The 17,880-nt window shown below is 43.4% G+C and overlaps 1 protein-coding gene across 4 annotated transcripts in view; it reads left to right on the forward strand.

Moving 5' to 3' along the window:
• LOC121282125 (bile acid receptor-like) overlaps nt 1–17,880 on the forward strand; it is a 187,439-nt gene that overhangs the window by 120,222 nt on the left and 49,337 nt on the right. For 3 of the 4 annotated variants that reach the window (XM_041195611.1, XM_041195613.1, XM_041195612.1), the window contains exons 4-6: nt 1,665–1,805; nt 12,095–12,234; nt 13,645–13,749. In XM_041195611.1, the coding sequence (XP_041051545.1) occupies nt 1,665–1,805; nt 12,095–12,234; nt 13,645–13,749 (386 nt within the window). The remainder of the gene's footprint in view (nt 1–1,664; nt 1,806–12,094; nt 12,235–13,644; nt 13,750–17,880) is intronic. The other variant, XM_041195614.1, reaches the window with a different exon arrangement.

Genomic DNA, 17,880 nt, shown 5'->3' on the forward strand with positions numbered 1-17,880 from the left:
TAGAGATCATGGTTCGCCCATTCATCGTACTTCAGGCAGTACATTATATTTGCGCTGCTTGTTGTTTTACATGATTGCTTCATGCAGCTAGTGCTACCTGCTTTGTTCATTGACTACATGCATCATAGGTTCCCAGGGGAATTGGAGCCTCCATAAGTGCCATTGCGCTGATACGGTGAGGATGTGTGCCTCTGATCTGGGTGTGGGTAAGATTATCATGGGCGGATATAGAACACTGACATAGCCTGACCTGCCTGTCAACCTTCCATTGGTCTTCTTCATTTATCTTCATAAGAAAGAAGAAAGGCTTGTATTTATATTGCTCCTTTCACAACCGCACGATGTCCCAAAGCACTTTCCATGAAGTACTTTTAAAGTGTTGTGATATAGGAAACCCAGCAGCCAATTTGTGGACAGCAAGATCCCATGAACAGTAATCTGATCATCTGTTTCTGTAATGTTGGTTGAGGGATAAATGGTTATGCACCATTTTTCTTTGATTGTCTGTTATTTCTTTGGCTGCTACATAGATTCCCCTTTGTGACAATTGTTCTGCTTTTTTTTTTAACCTTATAGTCACCAGCTATTGTTGGCAACAGTTTCCAGATGTGAATTGATCTACCGCTGCACTTTGGTGTCTCTGTGGCTCAGTGGGTTGCACTCTCACCTGAGCCGGAAGGTTGTGGGTTCAAGTCCAGCGCCAGAACTTAAGCACAAAAATCAAAGCTGATACTTCAGTGTAATACTGAGAGAGAAGCGCCTTTCAGATGAGATGTTAAACCGTGACTGCCCTCTCAGGTGGACATAGACGGTTCCACATGGCATTTTGAAGAAGTGCAGTTTAGATATTGCCAGTGTTATGGCCATTGAGCCTTAAAATTTTGCTGAACCTTGTTCCTAAATTCATTAAACAAACTTTTGTATAATGTTGATCTCCTAACAACTATCCATGGATGACCATTATATATGGATAGAATTTTACATGCATGCTTATGAGTTATGAATATGAATTAGGAGCAGGAGTAGGCCATTCGGCCCCTCGAGCCTGCTCCGCAATTCGAGGATATTACGGCTGATCTGATTGTGGCCTCAACTCCACATTCTGCCTACTTCCGATAACCTTTGACACCCTCCTTAGTCAAGAATCTATCTACTTCTGCCATAAAAATATTCAATGACCCTGCTTCCAGCGGTCGCTGAGGAAGAGATTTTCACAGAATCACATCCCTCAGAGAAAATATTTCTTCTCATCTCCATCTTAAATGTGTGACCCCCTATTTTTAAACTATGCCCCCTAGTTCTAGTCTCTCCCACAAGGGAAAACATCCTTTCAGCATAAAGTAACCAACAAAATTACACTACTCACTTATTTTTAATATTACAACCATGCTTCCTGTTCCCATTTATTTGTTGGCATTTACAGATTGCAGCTAAATTTTTCACCCTGTGCCTTTTTTCAGGACATTGTTACATCTTCATTGTCATTAAAAATTACTTTACAGAAACTTGCAACTCTGTTCTCTGATTTTCTTCAAGGTATGGAACATGAAGAAACAGAGATGAGCAATTAATGCCACATATCAGTTAAAAAAATAAATAGGAAGATTTGTCTACTTAAATGAGTAATTAACCATTTATATGAAATGGTCTCATTTTCTAACCAGGATTCTTCCGCCGGAGTATCACCAAGAATGCTGTATATAAATGTAAGACTGGTGGGAATTGTGAAATGGATATGTACATGAGGAGGAAATGTCAGGAATGTCGACTGAAGAAATGTAAGGCAGTGGGAATGCTGGCAGAATGTAAGTAATTATTAATCACCAAAAAAAACAAGGTAGATAACCCTCACAAATCTATTATGACTGATTTTCCTGACACTCCACTGGAAATTAGTAAGGGATTATTTGATCAAAGTTTGCAAGATATTAAGGAGAACTGATAAGGCAAATAGAAACTATCTCTCTAACTAGCTTGTTGGGAGTCTAGGACTAGAGTCATATCTTAAACATATCAGAGAATCACAGGATCTTTACAGTGCAGAAGGAGGCTATTCATCCAATTGAGCCTGTGCGGGCTCTCTGAAAGAGCATTCTACCTAATCCCACTCCCCTATCTTATCCCCGTAACCTTGCTCATTGTTTCTTTTCAGATAGCAATCTAATTCCCTTTTGAATACCTTGATCGAACTTACATCCACCACCCTCTCAGGAAGTTAATTCCAGGCTCCAACCACCCTCTGGGTGAAAATATTTTTCCTCACATCACTTTTACTCATTTTGCCAATTGTTTTGAATCTGTGCCCTCCTGGCCTTGATGCTCCATTGAGTGGGAACAGCTTCACACTATTTACCCTGTCCATACCCCTCTGAATCTTGAATATCTCTATCAAGTCTCCTCTCAGCTTCTTTTCTCCATGGAAAACAGTCCCAACCCCTCTAATCCACCCTCATAGCTACAGTTTTTCATCCCTGGAATCATTCTTGTGAATCTCCTCTGCACTCTCTCCAGTGCCTTCACATCCTTCCTCAACTATGGTGCCCAGAACTGAACACAGTACTCCAGATGAGGACTAACTTGTGTCTTCTACAAGTTCAGCATGACCTCCTTACTCCTGTACTCAATGCCCCTGTTAATAAAACCTAAGATACTATATGCTTTATTAACTTCTTTCTCAACATGAACTGCCAACTTCATGGACTTATGTACATATACGCTGCTGGATTTTCATCGTGGGAATCATGCATCAGGCCATTTTTTAAATATTAATTCATAGGGTGTGGGCTTCGCTGGCTGGGCCAGCATTTATTGCCTATCCTAAGTTTGCCCTTGAGAAGGTAGAGGTGAGCTGCCTTCTTGAACCGCTGCAGTCCATGTGGTGTAGGTACACTGTCAATGCTGTTAGGAAGGGAGTTCCAGGATTTTGACCCAGCGACAGTGAAGGAACTGCGATAAATACCAAGTCAGGATGGTGAGTGACTTGGAGGGGAACTTCTAGGTGGTGGTGTTCCCATCTATCTGCTGCCCTTGTCCTTTTAGATGGTAGTGGTCGTGGGTTTGGAAGGTGCTGTTGAAGGAGCCTTGAAGAATTCCTATGGTGCATCTTGTAAATGGTACACACTGCTGCTACTGTGCGTTGGTGACGGAAGGAGGAGTGAATGTTGAAGGTGGTGATGGGGTGCCAATCAAGGTGGCTGCTTTGTCTTAGATGGTGTCCAGCTTCTTGAGTGTTGTGGGAGTTGCGCTCATCCAGGTAAGTGGGGAGTATTCCATCAAATTCCTAACTGTGCCTTGTAGATGGTGGACAAGCTTTGGGGAGTCAGGAGGTGAGTTACTTGCTGCAGGATTCCTAGCATCTGACCTGGTCTTGTAGCCACACTATTTATATGGCTAGTCCAGTTCAGTTTCCAGTCAATGGTAACCCTCCAGGATGCTGATAATGGGGGATTCAGTGATGGTAATGCCATAGAGCATCAAGGGGTGATGGTTGGATTCTCTCTTGTTGGAGATGGTCAATGCCTGGCATTTGTGTGATGGAAATGTTACTTGCCACTTGTCAGCCCAAATCTGGATATTGTCCAAGTCTTCCTACATTTGGACATGGACTGCTTCAGTATCTGAGATAAACAAACACTTATTCAAAAATCTCTTCAAAAACAGAATGGCCGGATTTAAAGGGTGGTAGGGTGTCCTGCTCACCAACCAAAGAGGCGGTGTGAAACGCACCCCAGTTGATGCTGACTGCACTTCAGCCATTTAATGCTCTGAGGAGCATTAAATAGCTGGAGGTGAGAATTCCGCCCATCACTTGAAAAGAAGTCCCATTTCAGAGAACTTCTGTGGTCCCTTCAGCGCTATTGGGAGCAGTGACCACTGCTAGGATTAATCCAGTCCCAGCGAATAAAAACCAGAATCTGATTGATAGTAAGTACTGGGAACAGTTTTGGTGGGGACAGAGCAGCTGCCTCCGGGGTTGGGGGAGGAAGGTGAGGGGGAGATGGTGCAGAGAGGTGGGCATCTTGAGTAAGAGGGCAGGGGTGGAGCAGGGGGTGATAGCAGACCTTGTGGAGGGTGGGGGCTTAAATCAGGAAAGGGGTCCTGCAAGGAAGGCATCCCCTCTTTTCTTTCCCAAGGTCTAAGCAAGGTGACCTGCTGGGCTTCCCCCAACCCTGACCTGTGATTTGGACAAGCTGAGCGAGTGGGCAAATGCATGTCAGATGCTATATAATGTGGAAAAATGTGAGGTTGTCCATTTTGGTAACAAAAACAGGAAGGCAGATTTTTATCTGAATGGCAATAAATTGAGAGGGGAATGTACAACGAGATCTGGGTGTCCTCGTGCACCAGTCACTGAAGGTAAGCCTGCAGGTGCAGCAGGCGGTAAAGAAGGCAAATGGCATGTTGGCCTTCATAGCCAGAGGATTCAAGTACAGGAACAGGGATGTCTTGCTACCATTGTCCAGGGCCTTGGTGAGACCACACCTGGAATATTGTGTGCAGTTTTGGTCCCCTTATCTGAGGAAGGATGTACTTGCTATAGAGGAAGTGCAGCAAAGGTTTACCCAACTGGTTTCTGGGATGGTGGAACTGATATATGAGGAGAGATTGAGTCTGTTAGGTTATATTCACTGGAGTTCAGAAGAATGAGGGGGGGATCTCATAGAAACTAATAAAATTCTAACAGGACTAGACAGGGTAGATGCAGGAAGGATGTTCCTGATGGCGGGGGAGTCCGGAACCAGGGGTGACAGTCTGAGGATACGGGGTAAACCATTTAGTACTGAGATGAGGAGACATTTCTTCACCCAGAGAGTGGTGAGCCTGTGGAATTCGCTACCACAGAAAGTAGTTGAGGCCAAAACATTGTATGTTTTCAAGAAGGAGTTAGATATGGCTCTTGGGGTGAAAGGGATCACAGGATTTGGGAGAAAGCAGGAGCAGGCTATTGAGTTAGATGATCAGCCATGATCATAATGAATGTGGAGCAGACTCGAAGGCCCAAATGGCCTACTCCTGCTCCTAGTTTCTATGTTTCTATGACCTCTTGTCAGTCACAACATTGAGGCCAGTTGAGAAGCAGACCTTAGATGACAAATTAATGGCCACTTAAGGGCCTCAATTGGGACAAGGTAGAGTGGGCCGCCTTAGGCTGTGACAGACCTCCTTATAGTTGCGGCAGGTTGGGCGCCGCCAGGGCAGTGATGGAAAAGCCAATTGATACTTTCATGGCAGCCCCCCTCCTCCACCTGCAAACCTATTAGCTGGAATCTGTAAAATCCCACCCCATTATCCAAATTAGTGGACCTGTCAAGATAAGCAAACTCAGTCTCCTTGACAGCTATATAGGCAGTGTCTACTGGGCTAAATTCATGTATAGGATTTGGAGCTCAGCCAAGCATTCATAATGAGATCTCATTGCATAACTGTGTCAATGAAACCTCTAGAGCTGAATACATTAAAGCCTTTGAAGTCATTGTAAGAGCTCAAATTTTGATGCAGGGGAACAGGTCTCTGAGCTGTCATTCAATAGACAGATTAAATGACAGGGGACAATTGACACAGTCAAATCTGAATACAATTTGTTCCATGCAGTAGAGCACTTTATCCAGCGGGTTATGTACCCTAATGCATTTGAAGATTTTTTCCTCAATCTAATGGTCACATATCTTTTAAGGAAAAGCCCGATCATCTATCACTTCTTGCTTTCTTTCTTAATGTGTTGTCAAACTGATTGTCTTGGACAAGTCACAATTTAATCTATTTAAACATAGGCCAAAGCCTTAGACCTGAATTTTGCAGTCGGTAGGCAGGCTCGGCGGGAGCGGGAGCGGGCGGAGGCGATCGCGGAGCTGATCCCCACCCACCATTGACTCCGCACTGCCATTTTACGCGGGCAGGCCAATTTAGGCCCGCCCAGCGTAAGACGTGAGCCATAGCGCTCAGCAATACCTGTATGGGTGGGGGAGGAGGGAGAGTCGGGGCAAGCGCTCTTGCGCATATGCGCATGAAAGAATGCTTCAATCTCTCTGAGGCATGGAGCTTCCTCCTGAACCAGTTTTCAAATAAATAAATAAATGGATCGAAAACTTATTTAAACATGTCCCCTCATGTGTGTTACATGAGATGGGACATATTTTCATATTTCATTAAAAAAAATTTTATTTATTTAATCAAATCTTTAGGAAACCTCATCCCGCTCGTGGATGAAGTTTCCTAAAAAATGTGAAGGCCTCTTGATCTTTTTGCCTGCCCGCCAACCTTAAGGTTGGATGGGCAGTGTCAACAATGACCTTAATTACTTCCTTAATGGCGTTAATAGGCTGTTTAAATATCGGCGGGTGTGCAGCCGACTCCAGCTTGTGCCCACCAAACAAAACATCGCGAGACAGCGTAATGACATTAGGACACAGGCCCAATGTCATCGCATGTCATTTTACGTGTTGGGATCTCCCGCACATGCCGACTGAAAAATTCTGGCCTTAAACCTGAATTTTCAATCCCAAATTGGAAGAGCAGAGTCAGTAAAACTCCCGACTCTACAAAGCCAACTCGGAAGAAAGCGCCCTGGTGAGTCAGATTTTCATTCTAGACTGGGGTTGTTTTTAGGAGTCAGGCCCGCCAACCCCAGAAACAGTGTGGAGGCAGCCGTAGGAACTGCTGAGTATAGAGGGGGGCATCTGAAAGTCCAGCCATGGTGCTCCAGCACTTTGTCCCGGCTGTAAAAAAAACAGGAGAACATAAAATAGCCCTCCAGCCCTCACCCCTCACACCCCCTCATCCCGATGCCCTACCCATACCACCTCATGCCCCCACCCACCCCTCCCTTGGCTCCTCATACTCTCCATGCCAATACATGTCCCTCTACCCACCTTCCATGGCCCCTCATACCCCCTATGCCAAACTACGCCCCTCCATGGGCCTTATAAATCCTCTTACCCCTATGCCACCCTATGCCCCATGCTCACCCTATGGCCTTTTATAGGCCCATGCCAACATAGCACCAACGCTTACCACCTCATTCGCCCCCCCCACCCACCATCCTTTTCTCTTACACTCTCCATGCCAACTCACCCAGTATTCACCATGGGCAGACCTCAGGACCCATGCTGAGATCAAGTAAAGTAATGTTTAAGTTGTCTATTTAAAAAAAAACAGTAACTGATATGCCATTCACTATATCTAAATTCCTTCAATTCCTTAATCCCTAATAAAACAAACATATGTATTCATAGTCTCACATCAAAGACTTGAAAGCCACTTGGAGCTGTCGACCAAGCTGTGAATTGATGGACACTACAGTGTGATAATGATAGGTTGTGGAATCAGTTATTCCACAAATTCTATAATGATAGCCCTCAGGCCTATGTCAACAGACAGGTAAAATAGCAAGCAATAATTTTTTAAAACTAAAGATTGTTTTTTTTTATTTTAAGGCTGGGAGATTTAAATGCCTTGACAGATTGACAGTTCCAGTGAGTTTATCCACTTTTTACACAAATTCATGTCACTTTTAACAGTGGCAAAGGGCACTTGACATCTCCCAAAGATGTCCCTGGTCTTATCGAAAAGGGTACTTTACCTCTCCAAAAGAGAACCCTACCTCTCCAAGGAACTCCAGTAAATTAGACCTTCTCTTGAAAATTGTAAAGCCCACAACTCATGTCTTGGACATCCCAATAGCAAAAATTGGATCTGTTTGAAGACAATTGCACTTTAACACGTGCAGCTGCCTCCGTGAGCCACGGATATGCAAAGCATAGCCTGCCCCCTTTCCAATGACTGACAAAAATAGTAGGTGCTGGTAGTTGGTGGGCGGGACTTTTGCAATCAAGACTCGGGCACCATTTTGGCTAAGCCAATTCAGGTCTTAGTCTTTGGCCCCAGTACAAACTCCATACCTATGCCACTGACTCCATCCCACAGTACACTCAATGGGTGGAATTTTCTGTTTTTGAAACTGGTGGTGAGCAGGTTCCACAATGTGCATCCCACTGTGCGAAATGGCAGGAAATCTTCCCATTCCACACTTGCAAGTTCATTAGTCATGCACAGGTGAGTATCTCCTGCATCAGCTGGTGGATTAGAAGCTGATCCGTCCACCCTGCCATTACCTGGTGGGGTCGAAGGTTTGGGGGCCATATTTATATGCCAGCCGAGCACACACATCCCACTCTCTCCAGCCCACCTGTCTCCAGGAGACCATTAGAGATGTCTTCCACTTAGAAGAAGAAGGCAGCACCCCGCTTCAGCCACGATGCCCTCCAGGCCTTGTTACGGGAAGTGCAGGTACATAGGGATGTGCTCTATCCCAGGAGCGGCTCCAGAAAACATACCAGCCTCATCTCTCCAGCCTGGGAGGCCATTGCAAAGGACATCAGTGCGGTTAGCCACTGCACCCGAAATGCCATTCAGTGTAGGAAGAGGATAAATGATCTCATCTGCTCTGCCAGAGTAAGTCATCCTTCAGCTCCCTCCAATATCAAACTCTCATCATGACATCTTGTAATTAAAGGGCTACTTTCTTCAGGGATCTCACACAATCATTAATGGGGGATACATATCGCCACTGATTGTCTCACGGAAAATTTCACATCACCACCATCCCATCTATCATGCTGCATGCAATCCATCTTCAGCACCTTTGGGGAGGGCTCACCACACACAGGGGGCATGCATCTTTCCCAACCTCTGCTCCATCTCTTCTCATCACATACATTTCTTTTGTCTTCATCCAGGGCAGTCTTGCCCACAACAAACATGAAAGAGTGCAGACTGGGGGAGGGGCAGCCTACATAATTGCCCTTATGGAATTTGAGGAGGATGATGCCGAGATTGCTGGGGAGGACAGGGATCATTCCTGTAGGAAACAGGAGATTGGATTATTTCAGCAACCTAGGATGGATCACACCTCAATCAGTACATAACACCTTGACACTCACAGTAAGTGACATGCAATCTTGTAATCTGCATGTTCATCAACTAAAACCCTCTTCTCTCTCTTATAGGCTCAAGCAGATTGCGGTTCACAATGCTGCCTACCATAAGTCCCAGCAGCCTGACCATGCCCAAAGAGGAAGCTGAGGAAGAACCATCACAGCACTCACCCGCATCCTTCACAGTGCAGAGACAGACACCTCGATGGGGCATAGTTTTTGGTTAGGATCGGGCTCACCTACTGGAGGACAGCTCACTGACACATCCCTGAAGCCGTCAGAGGCAGGAGCAGCCAAGGTCTCTGGCACTCGGACAGCTGCTGGAGACCAGCCGCCTACTCAATCCAAGTTGGATGATGAGGCCCTGCGAGCTAACTCAATGCTGGAGATGCAACAACAGATGGCAGAATATCAGGCAGAGATTCGGCTGTCACTCAGCTGACTAGAGCGAAGGATGGAGGAGTCCATCCACATTCTGTCTGATGTCATGGCCCCAACATGTGAACGCCTCAGGGTCACCATGGGAAGGTTGGCGGCCACCATAGACACTTTGGTCCAACAGGTTTTGCCAGATTTGCACTCAGCCCTGAACTCCATGACCACAAACCCTGGTGGGCACCATCAATGTGTAGACAAGGGACAAGGCGCCTTGACCTCCCTCCAGATGCACCTTCTCCTCAAGGAGTCAAGGTGTAGCACTAGAGCACACCACAGGAAGGATAAAAGTCACCTAAACACCCCGGAGGCCTCCTCTCAGGACACTTCAAGGGTCTCCAGCCACACAGAGTTCCCTCTGCCTGTGACCCCATCCATTCCAGCTGCTCAGGCCAAGGAAGGTGTATCTACCCCTGAGCAGGAGACCCTTTCAGGCTGGGGCCCTCCAGTGCTTGGGCTACTAGAGGATGTCTGCCAAGGTCATCACAGAGATCAGGACATAGCAGTCAGCAGGCTTCCTCCACCTCTGCTACGGATGTTGGGGCTGCACCCAGGCATTAGGAAAGTTAAGAAATATTGAAATCACTTTTGGGTCACAGGAGTGTTACTACTATAAAAATATTACACTCCTGTAGATACATTTGATGTTTATATGAATGGCTTGGTCAACTGAAGGTGTTATGATTATGTACATTTGAATCTTCTTATTTCAAGGTTTAGTCATCCACCCACTCAGTGATAGTCTCCCTCGGTGAGATTCATATTCATTTAATGTCAGCCTCACTGAAAATAGTCTCTAAACACTTATGTGATGTGTTAAAATCTTTATTGGAAATGTGGGATTAAAGCATTACTCTTTCAAATGAGGTTCAAATAGATGTGATTTCCGGCTAGCATGATGCAGGATTGGAAAGCAGCACATGATTCTGGCGAGCAGCTAATTTAATGAGCATTCATGAGATGTGTTATGACACTACAGATGATGTGTGCCAGGCAGATCAAATCCATGAAGGAAACTTGATCGTGCTATCACAATGGTTTTGCAATTTGTATTTCTTTCAAGATGTGTGCACTGAATTCAGAAGTAATAAATCCACCAAGCCTTTTGGAGAATTTTTGTAAAACTAAATTAAAATATTTATTAACAAAAGAAAAAATTTCAAGCACATACATAGAACTACAAATTACTACTAAAATAACTTCTGAAATCCCTAAATCCTAGTTATACACCCTTTAAGGCAACAGTACAAAAATAGATTTTGGGCAGGATTCTGTCCTTGGTGGGGTGGCTCAGTTGGGTGGGCGGGAGCAGTTGGGAAGCTGACTTCTGCCTCCAATCGGCTCCGCACCGCGTTTTTACATAGGTGGGCCAATTAAGGCCAGCCCTGCATGGATCGTGAGTGGTAGCACTGATCACTGCCTGTGCTGGTTGGGGGGGGCGGGGGGGAGGGGGGGAGGCTGGGGGGGTGGGGCGCAGAAAGAGGGCGAGCAGGTCTCACGTGTAGTTCGCGCATGTGCAAGAAAGAGCACCTCAGGGAGATAGAAACTCTGTTTAAAGAATAATAACGACAATAAAAATTTAATAAGACATGTCCCCTCATGTGACTCTGTTGCATGAGATGGGACATGTTTTTAATTCCAAAATAAAGTTTTTATGTACTTTTTTTGCTTTAGGAAACCTCATCCAGCTCATGTCAAAGACTATTACTAACTTCAGCATCCATTCGACCACATACTGAGCTTGCAATCCCATATTTTATCCATCAGGAAGATTGCCTATTTCCACCTCTATAACATTATATGCCTGAGCAAATTCTCCCAATTTTAACCAAAATATTTAAATAGTAGTCTTTGGGAAGAAGTTGAGACAGAGTTGGAAGATGGCTTGTAAAAGTCAACGAGCCTCAAACTAGGGAATGGTAGAAGTGGAAATATGCCAAAGAAAGTAAGACAGGTGATCCAAGACTGGAGATGGAGATGGGAAATAGAATTGCTAGGATGGGGGTAAAGAGACAAAGAAAAAAGCATAAGGTATTCAGGAATTAAATGAGAAGATAGTGCAGCAGGAGAGAAAGTAAAGAAACAACACAGAAGAGCAGATCGGGAGGAAGCAGTAAAAGTTGAAGAATGAAGTAAGGAAGAAGGAAAGAAAAAGGCCTAGAAAGGGGATTACCTGGAAAGAAACAAAGGCATTTTTTAAGACTGTTGAGTATCCTATGATGCTTTTTGGGTATGATGAGTAAGTGCCAGCAAGTGGACATTCAAAAACAATTTGCACACGAGGCACTCCATGTTACCCTCTATCCGGTGGTCCACAGGGTGACCATGGTATCGGATTAGCAAGACAAAACTTCAGACAAACCACAGGGCATTTTCATTCCTTCAGTAAACTCGATACATGCTGGTAAGGATGAAAAGAAGCCAGGTTCCAGAGTGCCTAATGTTTACACACTGCCAGTGCTTGAATACAGGGCCTGCTGCTTCTTATTTGACCATATACAAGCTCTGAAGCAACACAAAGCTTAGAACTACTTTGTTCCTACCAGCCTTTAACAGGCAAAAGATATACCGGGAGCCCACCAACGGGGCACAGGCATCATGGTGAATTTGGCGGATGAAGGTTGGCTGCTCATAAGAGAATGAAAAGAGAAAATGCTTTAGTTTTCATTACTAAACCTTTTACTTTTATTGTAGAGCATGTTATAATACCTATTAAATTCTTCCAGGTTTGCTGACAGAAATCCAATGTAAGTCCAAACGTTTGCGGAAAAACACCAAGCAAGTCATGGACCTTTTCTGCAGCATAAAAATGGAGGAAGATGGGGTTGACAGCAAACAGATTTCATCTACAACCAAGGCTGGGAAGGTAAAATGATTTGGGTTTCCTATGAGAAATATCTCACTGTGTATATTTTGTTTTCAACAATTTTCCTTGTTTGGAAAGGTCGGTGGCATCTTGGCAAGGTTTTTTTTTTATGGAGCAAGAGGAACCAGAGGAGTTGCACATCATTTTGCTCATCCATAAGTACACTCTTCACATTTTCACACCTCTCATGGGTCCAATGCTATCGTACAAAACTAAAATGTGAACTCTGATACTCTTTGAAAGATATCATTCATACATTGTACACAGCTATTACCCTTTTGCACATATTCTTTAATTGTATTGTAGTTGTTTGGCTCAGCCTTCATTTTTACAATAGATTTTTACATTATGTCTCAGTGAAGCACTTAGGAACATTTGTCTCCTATAACCTGCTTTGTAACTGCACGTTATTGCTGCTGCTCATGTGTTCCTGTTGTTGTTTCCAAGATGAAATTTCTTCAACAGCCAACAGTAGCCTGACTGCCCTGTGGTCTGCCTGAAGTTTTGTCTTGCTCATACAATGTATCACTGGCTCCTCCTTAGCCAGGTCCACCTCTTGCTCTGCGTGGTGCTTTTCCATATCAATTGCCTGGTTCTGCAGCATACAGCAGCTCATTATGATCCAGTACACATTTCCTAAATTGACATTTGGTTTCAGAATGTCAATGGCGCTCTCAGCAGTCACTCTAGTGGAAGAATAAACTTCAGTATATCTCTTGCCAACATCATTTGATGATGCTCACAGTAGTATCATTAACCATGGTGAGAGTAGCCAAAATCTCCAAGCAGTAAACCCTTTGATCCTTTCCTTCCTTCAATCAAGGATGGGATGAAGGCTGTGTGCAGGATGCCAGAGACCTCAGCATTCATTTGCACAGTTTTGTCCTGATGATCATACACTAACTGGGAACTAATGGAGTAGAAATCACTTTCATTCATGTGAAAGGAGCACTTCTCTGCACGGAAGCCAGCAGGTCCATGTGGCTTGCATCAATCACACAGGTATCTTAAAATAATTTCTAGGTAACCATTGTCTCACCATAATCAAAAATATGGTGAAAATCTTTTGATATATGTTAAAAAGGCAAATCTTCAAAATTAAGTACATTGGTGTACTTCATGGGACTTATAAATAATGATGATACCAAAAAGCAGGTGAGGTTCTTTTGACTTTTCAAAGGAGAATCTCACTGATTTGTGTTTACTCCCTATCACCTACACAGGATACTAACCCTCAAAATTAGTAAATCAGTGCTTCAAGGCATAATGATATAGAGTACATTGGTAAACCACATTAACGTGTAGATCAAATCTAACTTCATGCCTCTCCACAATATATCTAGTTTAGATAAGGGCTAAAAACATTGGATCAACTGGGGCATTCTGAATGTTTTTCTATTTCTTGTACAGACCCAGGAGAGAGTAGAGTTCACACCTGAACAACAGCAGCTCCTTGATTACATTGTGGAAGCTCATCACAAGTACCGAATACCCCAAGAAGCAGCAAGAAAATTTGTATGTATTGAAAATGCATGAAAAAGAAATATTTTTTGCAATTTAAATATTACAGCTACATGATAACTTTATCTCAAAAGAACCAAAAATAATTTGGTTTAGACTTACCTGTGATTCTACTCTTAGACCAGCAGTACTGTATCCCGTGCCTTTGGTTGTGTAAAGACCATATAAATATGCAATTCAGTTTTATTTTTCATTTTTACATTCATGCTGAAATGTATAATGAAGTTTTCTAACTAGGTTTATTTTGTTTTTGTCTGGGCAGTGCCCAAAAATAGGCAATAGGATCACAATGTGGGATTATACCACATCCATTGCTTCCAATGCAGGTAGCACGCAAACTTGTGCTGCCTGCTAATTTTGCTGATTGTACTATGCAGCCAGTACAGTGCATTATTGAATGGCTGCATGCCTGAGCAGGGGGTGCAAAATTGTGAAAGGCTATGCATTAAAGTAAGCCTTCAGTACTTAAAGAGGAGGTGCATTGTAGCAAGAGCAGGTGCTGGAGTCATTATAAAAGTGATTTTGACCTGGGGAACTCACAAGAATGGTACAACCTGGCAGAGGGCAAACTCCAAGATTTTCCAGTGTTGCACTGGAGGCCTTCCTGTAGGCGATGAAGAGACTGAGAGGTGCCAGCTATCCACAGGGAGTGAGGAGGCCCTCCAGACAAACTTTGCAAAGACAGTGGGACTGTCACAAAGTTTGTCTGGAGGACCTCCTGTAGATCAATCACACCTCTTTCTTTCTAGCTTCTGTACCAAGGACTCCTGTGGAACCACATAGCTGTGGCAGTCAATGTTTGAGGTCTAGCCCTGAGGACCTGATGCAGTACTTTAAAAAGTCCAGTGACCTCACATGAACGATCATGGTCAGTGAATGTATGTTCAATGCCTTACCCCACCAACTGCATCACTAGTCTCACACACTGCTTGTGGCAATCTAATTTATAATATACCTTTAAGAAAAATGTTATAATGGAAGATATAGTATCCAATAGCAGAGTAGCATGGGCTACCTTAGTATTCAGTAATCAGTAGTCTAGAGTCTGTAATATAGAGACAGGGTTTGAGTTGTAAGCACACATGTGTAGCAGCTGAGTTCCTTGTAAATAAGTAGAATACATTTTACTTAAGAACTGTCTGCTGATTTACTCTGTCAATGGTACCAACTTGACCATCCCAAATCAAGCGTGCAACCCGGATCCATTAGTCCTACTAAACTAGTGGCCAGGATCCAAAAACCTGGCAATGAGGAAAAAGTCTACCCTATCAAGCCCCGTAAGAATCTTATATTTCAGTGAAAAAAAAAGCAAGAAAAAGTGAGGAAGGAAATCAAGTGAACCAAAATACCTTGCATGGTAATTGTAAGTAGAATTTCCATCCTAATCATCGAAGCAGTCCCCTTGAAGCATGCTGCAGTTTGGAAGAGTTGATCCTTTCCACCCAACCATAGACGATTGGTCTCATTATGTTGAACATCTTGCATCCTTTTTCCAAGCTAACAACATTGCAGGGGAAGAGAAGAGGTGAGCAATCCTCTTCTCCACATGTGGACGTAAGACCAATGGATTGATTCGAAGTTAGACGGCATCTGATCCCCCGGATTCAAAAAACTTTGATGACTTAGTAAACGTTGTGAAGAGTCATTACCAGACCAAGCCCTCGGTAACGATGCAATGGTTCAAATTTAACTCAAGAAATAGAGCCCCAGGGAGACAGATGCTTTTTATGTGGCAAATCTGAAATAGAATATTGCGAGTTTGGTACATCTATAAATGAAATGCTTAGAGATAGTTTGATGTGCAGTACAAATGAAGATATAATTCAGAAGAGATTACTGTCTGGAACAAATTTGGATTTTCAGAAGGCGCTACAAAAAGCACTGGTCATGGAAAGCGCATTGAGGAACTCGAAAGCCATACAGGGAGTGCAAAATGGGTCATCTCCCACATTGGGCGGGGAGGCCCATTCAAAAAGGGCACAAAAATGCACAGCTTTGATGAGAAACAGGAAGCAGCCACTGCTTGAAGAAAACAGAAAATGATTTAGCAGCAAAAACATGGAATAATGGTAACAGAGGTAGAAGCAGGCAACCTTGTAATGAATGGAAGTTTAAAAAAATCAAATTATTTTACTGTCATTGAAGCAGACACCTCATGAGACATTGCAAGGATAGAATCAGGCAATTTCCAGTCAAAAGAAAAAACCCCATGAAGTCCATAACGTAGAAGAGCCTGAAGTGACAAATTCAGATATTTATTCCAGTATAATTTAAAAGTAGGAAGAACAGAACCAATCTATGTAACAGTGAGGGTGAATGATTGACCTATCAGAATGGAGGTGGACACAGGAGCTTCCACTACGGTAATAGGTGAGCATACCTTCACATACCTGAATTATGGAGAATGTAAATTAAATTTGGAAAAAACAGATGCCAAACTGAAAACTTACACGGGAGAAGACATCAAAATCAAAAGCATAAGCAGGATCACTATACAGTACAGAAGTCAATCAGTAAAATTACCCTTGATGGTGGTGGCAGGTGAGGGGCCAAGCCCCCTTAGATGAAACTGATTGAAAGAAAGTAAATTGGATTGGGCTGAGGTCTTCCAGCTGAGAGCCAGTGGGCTACAAGGGCTACTACAAAAATACGCCTTTGTTTCCCAAGATGAACTCAGGAAGATTCAGGGGCTACAAGCAAAAATTCCTGTGGATCCAGATGCTACCCCCCAATTTGTGAAGGCAAGACCAGTACCTTATGCAGTGCAAGAAAAGGTAGACACTGAATTTGACAGATTAGAGAAACTGGGAGTTATACAACCTGTGCAGTTTGCAGAAAGGGCAGCACCAATAGTCCCCATACTTAAACCCGACCAAAGCGTTCGAATTTGTGGAGACTACAGATTGACTATTAATAAAGTGGCTAAGTTGGGCAGACATCCTATACCAAAAATTGAAGACCTGTATGCTAAGCTGGCAGATGGAATTGCCTACACAGAGCTTGATATGAGTCATGCTTATCAACAATTGGAGTTAGAGAAGTCCTCCCAGAAATTTGTCGCAATTAATACACACAAAAGGTTGTACCAATATACCCGTAAGTCTTTTGGTGTATCCTCAGCTTGCGCCATGTTCCAGAGAACGATGGAAAGTTTACTGCAGGGATTGCCTCACGATGTGCTTTATTTAGATGACGTCTGGTGACAAGGATCACTGAAAAGGAGTATTTGACAAAATTGGAATAAGTTTTGAAACATTTCTCACAGGTGGGAGTGCGTTTAAAAAAAGAAAAGTGCACGTTCCAAGCAAAAGAGGTAATTTATTTAGGTCACTGGGTAGATTCACAGGGCCTCCACCCGGTTGAGGAAAAGATGAGAGCCATTAGAGATGCACCAGTGCCAAAAAACATCTCTAAACTCAAATCATTCTTAAGGAAGATCAATTACTATGAACGCTTCTTGCCTAATTTGTCGATAGAACGGGCACCCCTGTATTACCTACTCAAGAAAAACCAGTATTGGTCTTGCCACAGAAAGAAGCTTTCACAGAGGTGAAACAACTGTTACACTCATCCACCCTATTAGTACATTTTGACCAAAGAAAAGAGTTAGTTTTGATATGTGATGCATCACCCTGTGGAGTGGGAGCAGTACTCTACCATCGAATGGACGATGGCTCAGAACGGCTTATTGTTTATGTATCAAGAACAGTCAACACAGCAGAAAAGGGTTACTCACAGATAGAAAAAGAAGGCCTGTCAATCATTTTTGGTGTCAAGAAATTTCACCAGTATGTACACAATTGTCATTTTACTATCATTTTGGAACACAAGCTTTTGCTAGGATTGTTCAGCGAGGACAAGGCTATACAACCCATAGCCTCAGCAAGAACACAGAGATGGGCATTGAACCTGGCAGTGCACGAATATACTTTCATCCACAAGCCTGGAAATCAGATTGCAAACGTTGATGTACTTAGTCATTTGCCTATGAAAGAAAACGATGAGCATGTTCCAGTTCCTCAAGACCTCATTTTATTATTGAATTTCTTAGATTTATCACCGGTATGTGCTACACAGATCTGAGATTGGACAAGTTGAGATCCAGTTTTATCGTAAGTTTAAGAA

The sequence above is a fragment of the Carcharodon carcharias genome, chromosome 9 (genome assembly GCF_017639515.1).
Source record: "Carcharodon carcharias isolate sCarCar2 chromosome 9, sCarCar2.pri, whole genome shotgun sequence".
Lineage (NCBI taxonomy): Eukaryota > Metazoa > Chordata > Chondrichthyes > Lamniformes > Lamnidae > Carcharodon > Carcharodon carcharias.